This window comes from Typopeltis vanoorti, chromosome 17, assembly GCF_054136105.1.
Source record: "Typopeltis vanoorti isolate ZY-2024b chromosome 17, IOZ_Tvanoo_1.0, whole genome shotgun sequence".
Classification (NCBI taxonomy): Eukaryota; Metazoa; Arthropoda; class Arachnida; order Uropygi; family Thelyphonidae; genus Typopeltis; species Typopeltis vanoorti.
In genome coordinates, this window is record NC_143565.1 from 103662949 (window position 1) to 103676340 (window position 13392).

General features: G+C 34.5%; 1 protein-coding gene across 3 annotated transcripts in view; it reads right to left on the reverse strand.

The window, feature by feature from the left end:
• Nucleotides 1-443: 443 nt before the first annotated feature.
• Nucleotides 444-13392, reverse strand: part of LOC150097730 (protein numb-like) — a 356060-nt gene continuing 343111 nt past the window's right edge. For all 3 annotated transcript variants that reach the window (XM_090406728.1, XM_090406730.1, XM_090406727.1), the window contains exon 9: nucleotides 444-3743. In XM_090406728.1, the coding sequence (XP_090262854.1) occupies nucleotides 3250-3743 (494 nt within the window). In that variant the 3' untranslated portion in view covers nucleotides 444-3249. The remainder of the gene's footprint in view (nucleotides 3744-13392) is intronic.

Below are 13392 nucleotides of genomic sequence, written 5' to 3' on the forward strand. Positions count from 1 at the left end.
AGCCCGAATTCCAATGCCAGGGTTCTTCAACACCTGTTCCTGCAGATTTGCGAGGAATTCTGCTGTACGAACGCAATCAGATCGTCTGCTAGGGATCTTTCTTCTTGCTACATCCTCGTAGTCACCATTGCAAGTCTCTAGTTCATGCCTGATTGTTTTTACTGTATTCAGGGAGCATTGGGCAGCAGTCGTAATATCCTTATTTTGATGGCGGGCACGAATCATCATGATACAAGTTATTCTCTTCCATGATTCAGGTGGGTTCCAGCTATTCATCCTTTCTGACATCTTGTATATGAATGAAGAAGGGTCCAAACTTTTAAATGAAGAGAAGTGTGTGTTAATACATGTAACTTACGGAAAAATATAATTAATTATAAATATGTCAAATTTATCCCGAACACCCTGTATATCAAAATCAGGAACAAACTAACAGCAAACAGTTCCATTGTTAACTGATTGTTTTTATTTTATTTTTTTTTTTTTTCACAACACTACACAGTTGCCCACTTTAAATCCATATGTTAATACAAATTTCTTAAATATATAATTCTCATTTTCTTGCAAGTAAAATGGTGAAAACATGGGCAGCAAATTAAGATGGTTCAAAAAATGAGTTTCTTAGATCTGTTTTGTGTACATTCTGGAAAATACATATTTTCATTCTTATGAACTATTTTTCCTATATAAATACATCTTATTGTTGAAAAACATATTTTAGGCCTTGAGCAGTCTTCACTGTACTTGGCAGTAGTGGTTTGAACACATGTACACAAATATATTATCATAAAGTGTTAATACCATTTTTTTTTTTAATTACAGTTTCACCATTCAAAATATAAGATAATGCAAGATATGACTTTTTAGTTATGCCAAGAATGAATATTTCTTAATAATAACTCTTTATTTATTAGTAAAATTTATGTTACAAGAATTTACAATTTTAAAAATAGCTCGAGCATTTTTTTTTTTTTTTGAACTCTGCATGATTTAGAAAATGCTATAGTTTTTAACTTATAACAGAAAACCCCATTTGTCCCCTCCCATATCTTTAAAGTAAAAACAATTGAATATAAATCAAAAGTGACCGAAGTTACTTAAATGTAACTAAAACCTTAGAAATAAATTAGATATTTTCTGCTGTATCTACAAAAAAGACAAATCTAAAATATATCTTCATACTAATATTGGGATATTATTTCTGGGAGCTCTTCTAGGCAAGATTCATGTAACTGGATGGTTCCTGTATACATGGTTAACTCTGTCACAATTACTATATACTTGGAACAATCAGTGTTTTGACCAGAGTTTCAGGATTACAATGAGGTTACTGTATCCAGTGTTAGTCAACCATTATATATGCAAAAAAAAAAAAAAAAAAAAGGGAAAAAAGAAATAAAGAAAGAAACATCACAATTAAATCACAATCCTGTACACTAATGTTGACAAAAACAAAACCAACACAGATACAGCAAGGTAATTCTAATATGGCTAGCAGTGCTGAGACATTAAGTGACATGCACTGATGAAGGCAAAATGAACTGTCATCAAGCAGTAACACTTACACCCCCTTGTATCTATACATCACCACAAATCTCGCTCCTGTAAGAAAAGTTTCCAATTTACAATCAGAGCATGATTTACAAAGCAACTATTAAACATACATTAACAGCTTATAGCAAACTCTGTACAGAATGAAACAACATTGCATAAATGCTACTCTCTTATCCCTTTATATTTGTCAACACTATTTATGGAAGGATTATTAGTTTTATACAGTGGAAACCAATTAAAAATTCAAAGAAATCTTGGAATAAGATATTTTACTATTAACTTATATACATATCAGGAAATATGATAATGACAAAGCTGAACTATTTGCCACTACGTTCTAGAAAATGGCATTGTATGCAAGTCTACATGGGTCTCTTCTCTCTAATTAAAGGAGGATTCCAATTTAATTAGAGCTGCATTATAGTAAAGGAGCAATAATTTTCAGTTATTCCTTCCATTGTTTATCCCATAAAAATCTGTGTGGTCATTATTGCTTACAGATGCTCTTTAAAAAAATAATAAAAAAAAAAATCTGAAACAAGAAGCTAACACCAACCTACTATTTGATGATACATATAGAAATGATTTTTATAATGGTATATGTTCAAGTTAGAAATAACATTCTTTCAGATATGGCACAGTAGATCATGAGATAAATGAAAAAGTCTTGGATCATCTATAAACTTTACTTTTTAAAATGGTTTCCACTCAATTTCATTAAATGGCTTATAACTGATGGTAAAGTTTTCGTGTTAACAGGCAGGAACTTGGATACAATTGTAGCAAGCAATTTTAACAATGATATGTCAAATGCAATTCAAACAAACAAACAAACAAAAAAAAATTCACATTCAAAAAGGAATGTTAAAGCCTTAGTATTTTGTTTAAATCACATGATTTTTATCGCAAAACACCTTATTACACAAGCTCTAGAAAAAGATTATGCAGTTTTGTATATTCTCTATCTACAAATACTTTGCAACTGCTAAAAAAAGCAAGTCTTTTTGTTTAATACTACAAAATATAACACTTAAAAATATACATTAGCTTTTGTTCATCAAACTTTACAAACACACTACTTAAGCCAACTATAATTAATTTTAAACAAAATAAATTATTTTGGGACTCATCCTGGAAAGCTAGTGCATTCATATTATTGCTTTCAGTTGCTTTAAAAAAAAAGCCGAGTACTTATTTCCTTTTTTTTTTTTAAAAAACAGAAGTAAATGGAACTGCAAACGCATAAAAGAGGTATTATAATTTGGAACCAGTTTTGGAATTCTTAGTACATCACTTCAGACTTATTCGGTAGCTTTGTGACACTCCCCCCTTTTTTTTTCATTCTGATATTTTATTTTAAACACAAGATACCAAAGTCCCAACAAAACTACACAATCTGTGGCAGTTGCCACTAAAGAATATTTTGGTTGCTTCAACAGTTTTAACCATTAGTGAGAATACTACAATGACCTTTAGATGTTAGCAACATGATATAACAGTGTCATTACATGGAAACAAATATAGTACATTCTTTATCTAAGAATGACATGATATTACCGCTGTGTCCATCTTCTCCTTGTCATGCTTAACAATCATTTTTATTCACAGTTGTGACAACCTAACTCTTCAGTGCTGCTCAGAACTTTCTGACAACAGTCTTCCATGGTCACAGTTGTAAATCATTTTTTGTAGTCATCACATGTGGACTTCAAATGCTTTCACTGAGTTTTGTGCAAATGGGTTTGTATTAGACTGATGTCTTTTAGCCAGTTCAACCCACTCTGCATCGAAGGGATCCCTATAAGGAGGTACAGATGTTGGTGATGAAGACTGCGGGACACTACCATTTGTCCACTGATTTTGAATGTGTTCACTTTGCACTTGCTGTGACCACTGGGGCACTGTTTGACCAGCTGGTGAAAACTGAGTCATGAAAGCTTCAGCTGAGCCAAGTGATTGACTGCGGAGGTGAGAGAAGTTTGGACTACTTCGACGAGGAGGGGCAACAGGTTGTGACAATGGGAGACCAGGTTCTGGCACTTGGCCTGTGAAAAGCTCATTGGGATTTGATGAGCTTTTGACAAGTGAAGTGGGAGAAGAGGGAACACTTGTTGTTCGCTCAAGTGGTTGGTGTTCTTGCTGAACAATGGCTGCAGTACTAGCCAACCATGCTTCTGCTCTGGAAGGCCCTAAATAAAAAATATAATTGTTTATTATCTTATTAAAACTATTTTTTAAAGTATACTCTTTCAAGGTTAAATTCAAAAAAAATTTTTAAGTTTATTTCATATAAACCATAGAGAGCATTCTTTACTTTCAAGTGATATAGACTTTCAAATGATATAATATACAAGTATCACTTTTTTCCTTTTAATTTCTAAAACATATTACCACCATAGTTGTTTTGCAATATATAATAATCTGCTATTAAGTTTCCCTGATTTTCATGCTTATCCTTCCTTATTACACACTTTATTGATTTCAGATTGTTAGAGTTCCTTTGAGATTTTTAAAGAAAATGTGTGTTTTTCTGTGTGATTGCAATAAAGATGTCTAGTAATTAAAAATCAGGTTCCGGCCATACCTATCATAACTGTGAATATCACAACCAGTAGTCAAAGGATGAACAGTTTGTTTTTAATATATTACTTTATATAATCAGTTTATTCAAATAAACTGATTATGATAAATAGTTAGGTAATCATGGGAACATAACAAGGATCTGTATTTAAATATTATAAATCTAGAAAAGGCACATAACAGGATGCCATGAGAAAAACAGTTTGAAATGCTAGTGATATGGAGTAAATGGGACTTAAGTTGGAAGTAGGTGGTTAGTTAATGAAAGTACAGGAAGATGATTTGATGTAAAATGATGTGTAAGATAAAGGTACACACTAGCTCCACTCTTATTCATCATCTATGTGTATCATGAAAGTGACATTAAACCTGATCTATAACTTAGCTCTTTAGATGATATATCCCAAAATCAATCCATTACAAGTCTGTAGCTAAAATGAATAATTACTACACCAAAATTGACATAAAAATCAGCAATAAAAAGATAAAAACCATGAAAATTGGCAAGTAAGCTACATTTTCAATTGCAAATCTATAGAAATAAAAAAACGTCAGCTATTTGGATAGTTTTTAGTGAAGATGAATTAAATTTGGAAATTAACAGAATAAGCAGAACTGTTATAACAGGAAGTTAGATGAATAGTTCTGAGAAAAAAGAAAAAAAAAAGGAAAGGTAACAGAAGTCATGTTACCTTTCCTTATTTCCCTGGATCATGTAAAAAATGAAGATATTAGGAAGGAACTTGACACTGCAAGTATTTAAGAATATGTAAGCATAGCTAATCTAAGATATGGTTACTTAAGCAGAATGGAAGATGAAACTTTATGGGTGTCTGATGGCACAAAAAAGATCCAGGTGAACACAGTGATCTTCCGTTAGAAGAAAAACATGAGATCTGATAATACCGGATTCCTGACAAATGGACTAATTTAGAGAAAAATTGTTGACGGGAAGCTTACAATGCTATAAATGTACTGTAGAACTATCGCATGTACTATGAGATTACATATAATCCTTGTGCATCCATAACTCAGTTGGTATCGATGAGCCTTTTGTTTGGAAAGATCTAGGTTTAAACTTGTCTATGACGTGAAGAATTTATCAGGTGTTTTCAATCAAATGGCAAGTTAGCTGGTCTCCTACACAGGTGAAAGCTTTTTTTTCTCTGTATCGATGAGCCTTTTGTTTGGAAAGATCTAGGTTTGAACTTGTCTATGATGTGAAGAATTTATCAGGTGTTTTCAATCAAATGGCAAGTTAGCTGGTCTCCTACACAGGTGAAAGCTTTTTCTCTCTCAGAAACTTGTGTTTCTGAGAGAGAAAAACATGCAAATCAGCCCACAAACACAGATCTACAGGCATAAATATTTGCCCTAAGGGATGTAACTGGCTTAGGCAAGCTAGTTATATTAATTAACTAAAACCCTTAAATAAGGGATTAAACCCATCTTGGACAGATGAGAAGCGGATGGATAATACTTAATGGAATGAAGGCCCTCATTCTCCACACTACTGCAAACTTTAGCAAATATCATAATAACTTCTGCCCCTTCCTTGTTTCCACTTATCTAAGGCAAATCACCTGGCTACAACACCACATTCTGCATGTTGCATGCCTCCTCTGATCCTTGGAAAAATCAGTAAAATTCTCATCAATCTTTATACTAATAAGTCTCCTGGTTTAGATGAGTAACCCTACAACTGTGCTAAAACCTTGTGCCTGAATCACCTATACAAATTGTCACCCATCTGGCATATACCCAACAGCATGGAGACAAGCCTTTATAAAATAGAAGGGAAAAAAAATTCAAGAATCTGTGAGCAGGGCTAATTCTAAGGTGGTATGGCCATTTAAATAGAATGGAGAGAAAAGATTAGCAAAACAGGTGTTTATTTCCAAGATTGACAAGGTAAACAATGTCAAGGAAAAAGATCCATAGGAAGACCAAAGTCTAGGTGGATTGATTTAGTCAGAAGTGTCTTAGAAGAACAAAATGTTAGAAGATTATTAATAATGTAAATTTAATCCTGTAGTGCTGTCATAGTAGTCTCAACACCTTCTGAGGGTATATATCAGGAAATTGATGATGACAATGAAGAACACGTACACACACATCATGTTGTTTTATAAGTCTTGAGACCTGTCAGGTTTCCTATTAAAAGGAAACATCATATCCAAATGTAAGTTATAATTAAATTCCAAATAACGAATGGACGAAAAATGTGATAAAAAATGAATTAAAGAAATATATCCTGAATAGATCTGATTAAAAAAAAAGAAGCAGGTTGGCTTGTAGAGGGGAAAAGTGCAATGAGAGAAGATATGAAAGAGTCGCTGATAGAAATGAAAAGGAAAAGTGAGAAAGTAAAGACTGAGTCTGCTGCCTGAGTATGATAGGACTGAATTGAGAAGTGTTGGATCTTGAACGAAAAGATTTCTTTAAAGAAATAATTTATTCGGGATTTATTCAACAAGTTTTAGCTAAACAACAACGAAAATGCTTGTACATAGGTAAAGATACAAATTGTTTAACGAATCATATGCTAGTACTATTTTATGTAATATTACTTAAAGGTAAACGATGTCAATTTTTTGTAAGAATTTATAATGGAAGAAGTATTCTTTATAAGATGTATGTTAAGGCATGCAACAGAAGTTCAAAGTCCACTAACGAAAAAAACTTCAGGTGAATTGCATAGCCTACTGCAAATTGTCTACATGCGGGGCAGCACGCCTCAGTGTTTTCCAGGAAGCCGCAGCATGCACACGGAATTCTCCAGGAAGATGTGAATAGAAAAAAATGACACATGCGCAAAAGGAGGGTGCCAAAGGTAGTGGATATAAAAGGGATTTGTTCCCCTTTCAAGAGTCTTTTGTCTGTTTTGCTTTTGATTTTCTTGTGAAGTCAGGGCGAGTTGGAGTTCGGGATCTTATCGATAGCATGTAGTTATTCACGGCCATCGTTTCGAGATGTCATATGGAAGGAATCGACGAGGAGATAATCGGCAGCATTCCGAGCAAGCTTGAAGGAACTGACTGCTATATACGTCCACGTGGATCGATCCGAGCCATGCTGTTTCTAGTCTACGATGGGAAAGAAAGACAGAACAATGAAGTCCAAGCATAGCCCGTGAGACAATCGTCTAGAAGAAGGCCGGACATTCCGTGGGACGAAGTAAGAATAAGATGACAGAATGAATATACTTCCAGAAATATGGTAATGTTAAAACCTTTTGTAATTCTTTGTTAAAAAAAAAGAAAAAGAGGAATATTGTAATATAGAAGAAAACAGATGTTATGGCTCAGAACTCTATACTTGTAGGAAAAGGACTATAGCGAACAATGGATGGCAGTGTTTTAAGTCTTAGGGCTATTTCTCAAGTAATTAATCGAATGAATTGTAGTTTGAATTGTTGTGAGTAATGATCTATAAAGTTACCGATGTGACTGAATTAATTTGAGAGAATGTATGTAGACTATTAAGGATATTTGGAGGATGCTAACAAAATTTTGTCTATGTAATTAGCCTATGCTTAAAATGTTGTATAAAATACAGTTGCTATGCTTAACCTTGTTACTTAGGATACCTATATTCCAATTGAGTTTATTCTTGTAAATGTGTAACCTTAGGAATTTAATAAATGTATCTTGAATATCTTAACCTGGTTTGTGCCTTGATTTGAATCCAATGCACCGTTTGCTAATATCTGAATCTGAGCGGGATAGAATTATTTGACAGAGACCACGACTGCAAACTAAGGTAAATTAAGTGACATAGATAAAACCGAGATAAGAAACAATTAGTAAATTGATTAGCTTAGTATATTTTCTGAAGGTTACTCCTTGGGTAAGAGGAATTTCTAACCTAGGGATCTGGCCGGTGCAGCTTGATCAAATAAATATTGCCAGAACCTGATTTAGGAGGTGACTCCAGACCGTTATTACTGAGAATAGGGCTCCTTTCAGAGGTCTACCCTTTGTTAATTATTTAATATACTTAATCATTCTAAGAATTGGCCAATTGTCTGGATAGATTTTACAGTAAATGCAAGAGTGCAGTGTTATGTTAGTTTCATGAGTATAGACCATAGAAGTACATAGTTAAAGCGATAACACTACACAGTGATAATTCGAGACTAATAAAATAGGAAGAGGAACACAAAAAAAAATATAAAATATAAGGAAATGTCACGACATAACAGAGGGGCCATGATTGCAAATGACTGTGCAGGAGAAATGGTAGGCAATTTATAGATGTATGGAGTGAATTTGATGGACGACCGAAATTGTATGCCTGATGAACTGCATTTAAATGGTTTGGAGTTAGATGTTTAGGGGGGGGGGGATACAAATTCAAATTCAGGAATAGAAGTATTGGGGGAAGAGGAATGCATCAAGTGTGGATTCAGCCAGTCCCGAGACACGTGTGTATGCATGCAATATTGAATGTAGTTTCACAGGCTTCAAATCTAAATGGGTTTGTAAACAAATTACACAAGGGAAAAATGGTCCAAAATTCACATTGATCGCTATCGATAGCTTGTGGAAAGTATTCCCTATAGGAATGCTGATCAAGGGAATGTTAAAATGCACATACATGAATGCCAGGAGTATCAGAAATAAAGGAGAGGAATATTTGGCATTGGTTAGCTCGATGTGGTCAAAAATTATATGTATCGGTGAGATCTGTTTGACAGAAAATTATACAGTTACAGGGACAGAATATAAAGGGTAGTGTATTTTCAGGCAGGACAGAGGGAATAGGACAAGAGATGGGGATGGTAGTTAAAGAGAATTGTAAATCTTAGATGGTTCATTTGAAGCTAAATGGTGTGAGATAGAGGTCAACAGTACAAAATATAGTTGGTTGCTGCTATAGACTGGGGGGGGAGGAGTCTACATGAAGATGTGGATGGCAAGCATCAGTGCATTAGCAATTATAACGGGGAACTTCATCTATGGGGACACAGAAGAGAGGAAGGGAGCATGGCAAGATGGAAGTGGAATTTATACAGTTGCTAAGGGATAATTATTTCAAACGATGTTATGGAGGAAACTAAGGGTTCAAGAGTTCTAGATCTGGTATCAGCATCAGAAAATGTACCCATTACAAGGTAGACACATTCTGCCTCTAATCGGGGAGAGAGTGACCATGCATTATTGTTCTGGAAGGTTGCTGAACAAGTGAGTTTGTTTTCTGTAAAAAGTCTATGTTGAACTATAAAGATGGCAATTATGACAGACTTAGGAGGCATCTTTTAGCAGTGTCATTGTCTTGAGAAGCTACAAGGAAGGAATATCAGCAATGCATGCAAAGTGGTGAAGGATTATTTGACAGAAGCAGTATCAGGCTGCATGCCTATGGTCAGAAGGATAAATCAAGTGGAGGTTAAGTGGATGAGTAGAGATATAAAGAAAAAAGTGATCAGAAAAATTATGAGCAGCACGCTAAGCATGAAGGGTGATTAGTATGGTATGAAAGGCTAAATGAGAGATGAGATGAGAGAAAATTAGCTAAGCAGGCCAAAGTACATCCAAAGGAGTTTTTTTTTTCTTTTTTTTTTCATTATGTAGCAAGTAAGGAGAAGAATGACCTTAATCAATGCAGATGGTAGAAAGGTGAATAAAGCCAAAGAAATAGTTGAGTTACTGAGTGATCACTTTACAAAGGTGTATTATCCAATGGTGGAGATTTTGCAGATGCTGATAACACACTGATGTCAGAATTGAAGGAAATGAACAAATTTCAATGTGAATACAGCAGTGAGACTAGATGGCATGTTGGCTAATGTGCTACATGAATATGTGAAAGAACTGGCAGTGCCTCTAATGAAGTTGAAAGTTGGAAGTTTATTTTTCACTTGGTTAGAGTATAATGAAATTAGTTTAATCCTTTATCCAAGTGTGAGCAAACAAAGTTTGCGCCTGAAAGTATCTTCAGGACTGTACTTGGTAGCTTGATCCACCTTTGCAACGAGTTGCCCTGGTGTTGTATCACCTTAACCCTGAAGATACTTTCAGGTGCAAACTTTGTTTGCTCACACTTGGATAAAGGATTAAACTAATTTCATTATACTCTAATGAAGTTGTTCAATCTAAGTTTGCTCTGGCAAATTACAGATCAATTAATCTCAAGTTAAAGTACTGGAAAAGTTAGTTAAAGGTAAAATTAAGTAGCAGGTGGATAGGAATATCATACTTTATGGTGGGCAGCATGAACAGTAACCACCTGAATGATATCCAGGTGGTGATTTTGCATTTACTGCCATGACAGAGAATGATGTGAGAATTGAGGTAGATGAACTAAAGGTACTTAGTATATTGAAAGATATCAACATGAATTTCATGAATATCAACCCCCAGTGGGCTTAGATGGTATGTCAGCTCGTGTGCTATGAGAAGGTGAAAGTAAACTGGCAGTGCCTCTGAAGAAGTTGTTTAATATCTAAGTCTCAACTCTGGCAAGGTTCGAAGGGAGTGGAATGGTGTTAAGATAGTTCCATTACATAAAGATAACTCCAAGACAGAAGTAGCAAATTATAGACCAATTAACTATAAATTCACACATATACCACAGTAATTAAATTTTAATATGTAGATATTTTGTTTTAAGACATCATCAGTACAGTTATTACAAACAATACTAGGAATTACATTCAAAGGAACAGTTGGTACACATGCTTACATTGGAATCCCTCTATGCGTACAGTAGCGTGTTTGAGGACCCTCCCCCCACAAAAAAAAAAAAAAAATAATAATTCAGCTGTAATTAAAATATATCTGATAAATTTATTTTATACAATTGAGAATAATGATTTCCCAGACTTCTGGGATTGTGAAACAGTCATTAGTTCAGATTGGGTCTGTGATATAAGTTTTCAGCACTTTCTTTATATAAATGCTCATGTTTATATAAGGATCTATGTAACAGTCTGGTTTTCCTTTGAATCCTATGGTCAGGGTTTTCAACTCCATGTTGTGCAAGGCCAGATTTGTGTGGTTTTGATAAGACGGGTGTGGTCTTGATGTTCAGAGATGCGTTTACTTATAGACCTTCCTGTTTGTCCATACTAAGACATCTTGCAAGAACACGGAACTTTGTATATGCCAGGTAGCATCATAGGTGAGAGTTTGTCTTTTGGAGAAGGTAACAAATTGTGGATCTGGTTGATAGGTAGTGGCAAGCTTGTATTTCTTCATAATTTTTGAAGATATTCCGAGATGCCTTTGATATATGGTATAGGAGTCCTACAGGCTTCTTCTTGTTTGGGTTGATGTGTAGGGAAGTGGCTGGTGATTTTTTTGAGTTAATTTTTGAGTTAATCCCAAAAGTCTGGGAAATCATTATCCCCAATTGTATAAAATAAATTTATCAGATATATTTTAATTTAATTTTAATTACAGCTGAATTTTTTTTTTTTTTTTTTTTTTGTGGGAGCAGGGGTCTTCAAACATGCTACTGTATGCATAGAGGGATTCCAATGTAAGCATGTGCACTAACCATTCCTTTGAATGTTAATTCTTAGTATTATTTATAATAACTGCACTGATGATGTCTTAAGATGAAATATCTACATATTATTAAAATTTAATTACTGTGGTATACATGTGAATTTACAGTTATGAATACTCCACAGGTTTCACTATATAACAGATAGACCAATTAGTATCTCTGAAGTATTGGAAAAGTCAGTTAAAAGTAAAATTCAGGAATGGTGGATAGGAATATGATATCCTATAAGGGCAGCATAGCTTTCTAAAAGGGAAGTCCTGCCTCAGTAATTGTTCACATTTTTTAAAAGGTGACAGAAGAATTGGATCAAGGAAATGGTTACATTTTCTACAAGGAAATGGCTGGACTTTGCAAGGGCATGTGACAGAATATGCATGGAAAATTATTACATAATATGGAGCAAATGCAATGGATATGAGGCTGGTGTATGGTGGAGTGGAATCAAGGAAAATGAGATGACTAGTGCATGCCACAGGGCTCTGTACTAGGACCATTACTCTAATTTGTACATTAATGATATAGCAATCAATGATGCAAAACTAAGGATGGCAATAGTTGTATAAATAGCTGGAGATATCTGACAGGATGATTTAAATAAATTGGCAGTGTGAGCAAAGGACAATGGCTGTCAATTCAATGTTGTAAAATGTAAGGTAATGCGCTGCAGGATGTAAAGATTACACTTCATATCATATTGATGGTACTAGTTTACAGGAAATTGGTGAAGTTAGGAATCTGGGAGTGATGGTGGATAGAGATTTGAAATTCAGAGGACATACTGCAAGACTTGGCAACATGTCCTCTGCAAAATAACCCTTGAGGATTACTTGGATGCTGAAGAACATACTGACAAGTAAAGATAGGGAAGTTATTATCTCTCTTTATAAGACTGATTTGGCAACATGTTGATTACTGTGCATAGATTTGATCACCTGCATTTCTTGGGGATCAGGAGGGTGATGGAGAGGATCCAGAGACAAGTGACCAAGCTGATGACAGGTTTGTGGAATGTTCCATATGAGGATAGATTAAGGGTGTGTTGAGTAGCAGAGTTTAGCTGACAGGCAGAGGAGGAAGGGGAGGATTCTATAAGACTGACATAAAAGAAATTTTTCAATACAAGGAGAGTAGGAGAAAAACAAGGAGTGAAACTTGGAAGATGTCTAAGAGTGTGGTTAGTAAGGGTGTGCAGACTAGATTCTTTACGTGAAGAGTGGTGAATGAGTGGAATGGATTGCCACAGGTGGTGGTTTAAGGAGTATGATAGGTACTGTGTTATGGATAGAGTAGGGTCTCCTGCAATGAGTCTTGACTCAATGGAGTACTCATATAAATGATAATAAAAAACATTGACATGTTCTGGTTAAGTTGTGGTGATAAAGGAACATGCAGTTTTTAACCAAATAAACATTTGGTATGCAGAAAATTTATTAAAAAATTAACACAATTCATGCAAATTGTTAACTGAAAGATGGGAAAATAAAGTGATGCTAACATGCACCACAATCACATGCTTTTCTTCTAATAACTGAAAAGAAGCTAATTACTTCTGAGTTATTTGGAATTAATAATTTAAAGATATCTAGTTTTTCCACTTGGTTATACTATAAATTAAAGATACAAGAAATTATATACTTGGTTAATCCTTTATCCAAGTGTAAGGGTGCAATTCAGGTGCAAACTTTGTTTGCACCTGAAATTAAACCAATAGGATTAAAACAAGTACATAATTTCTTGTATCTT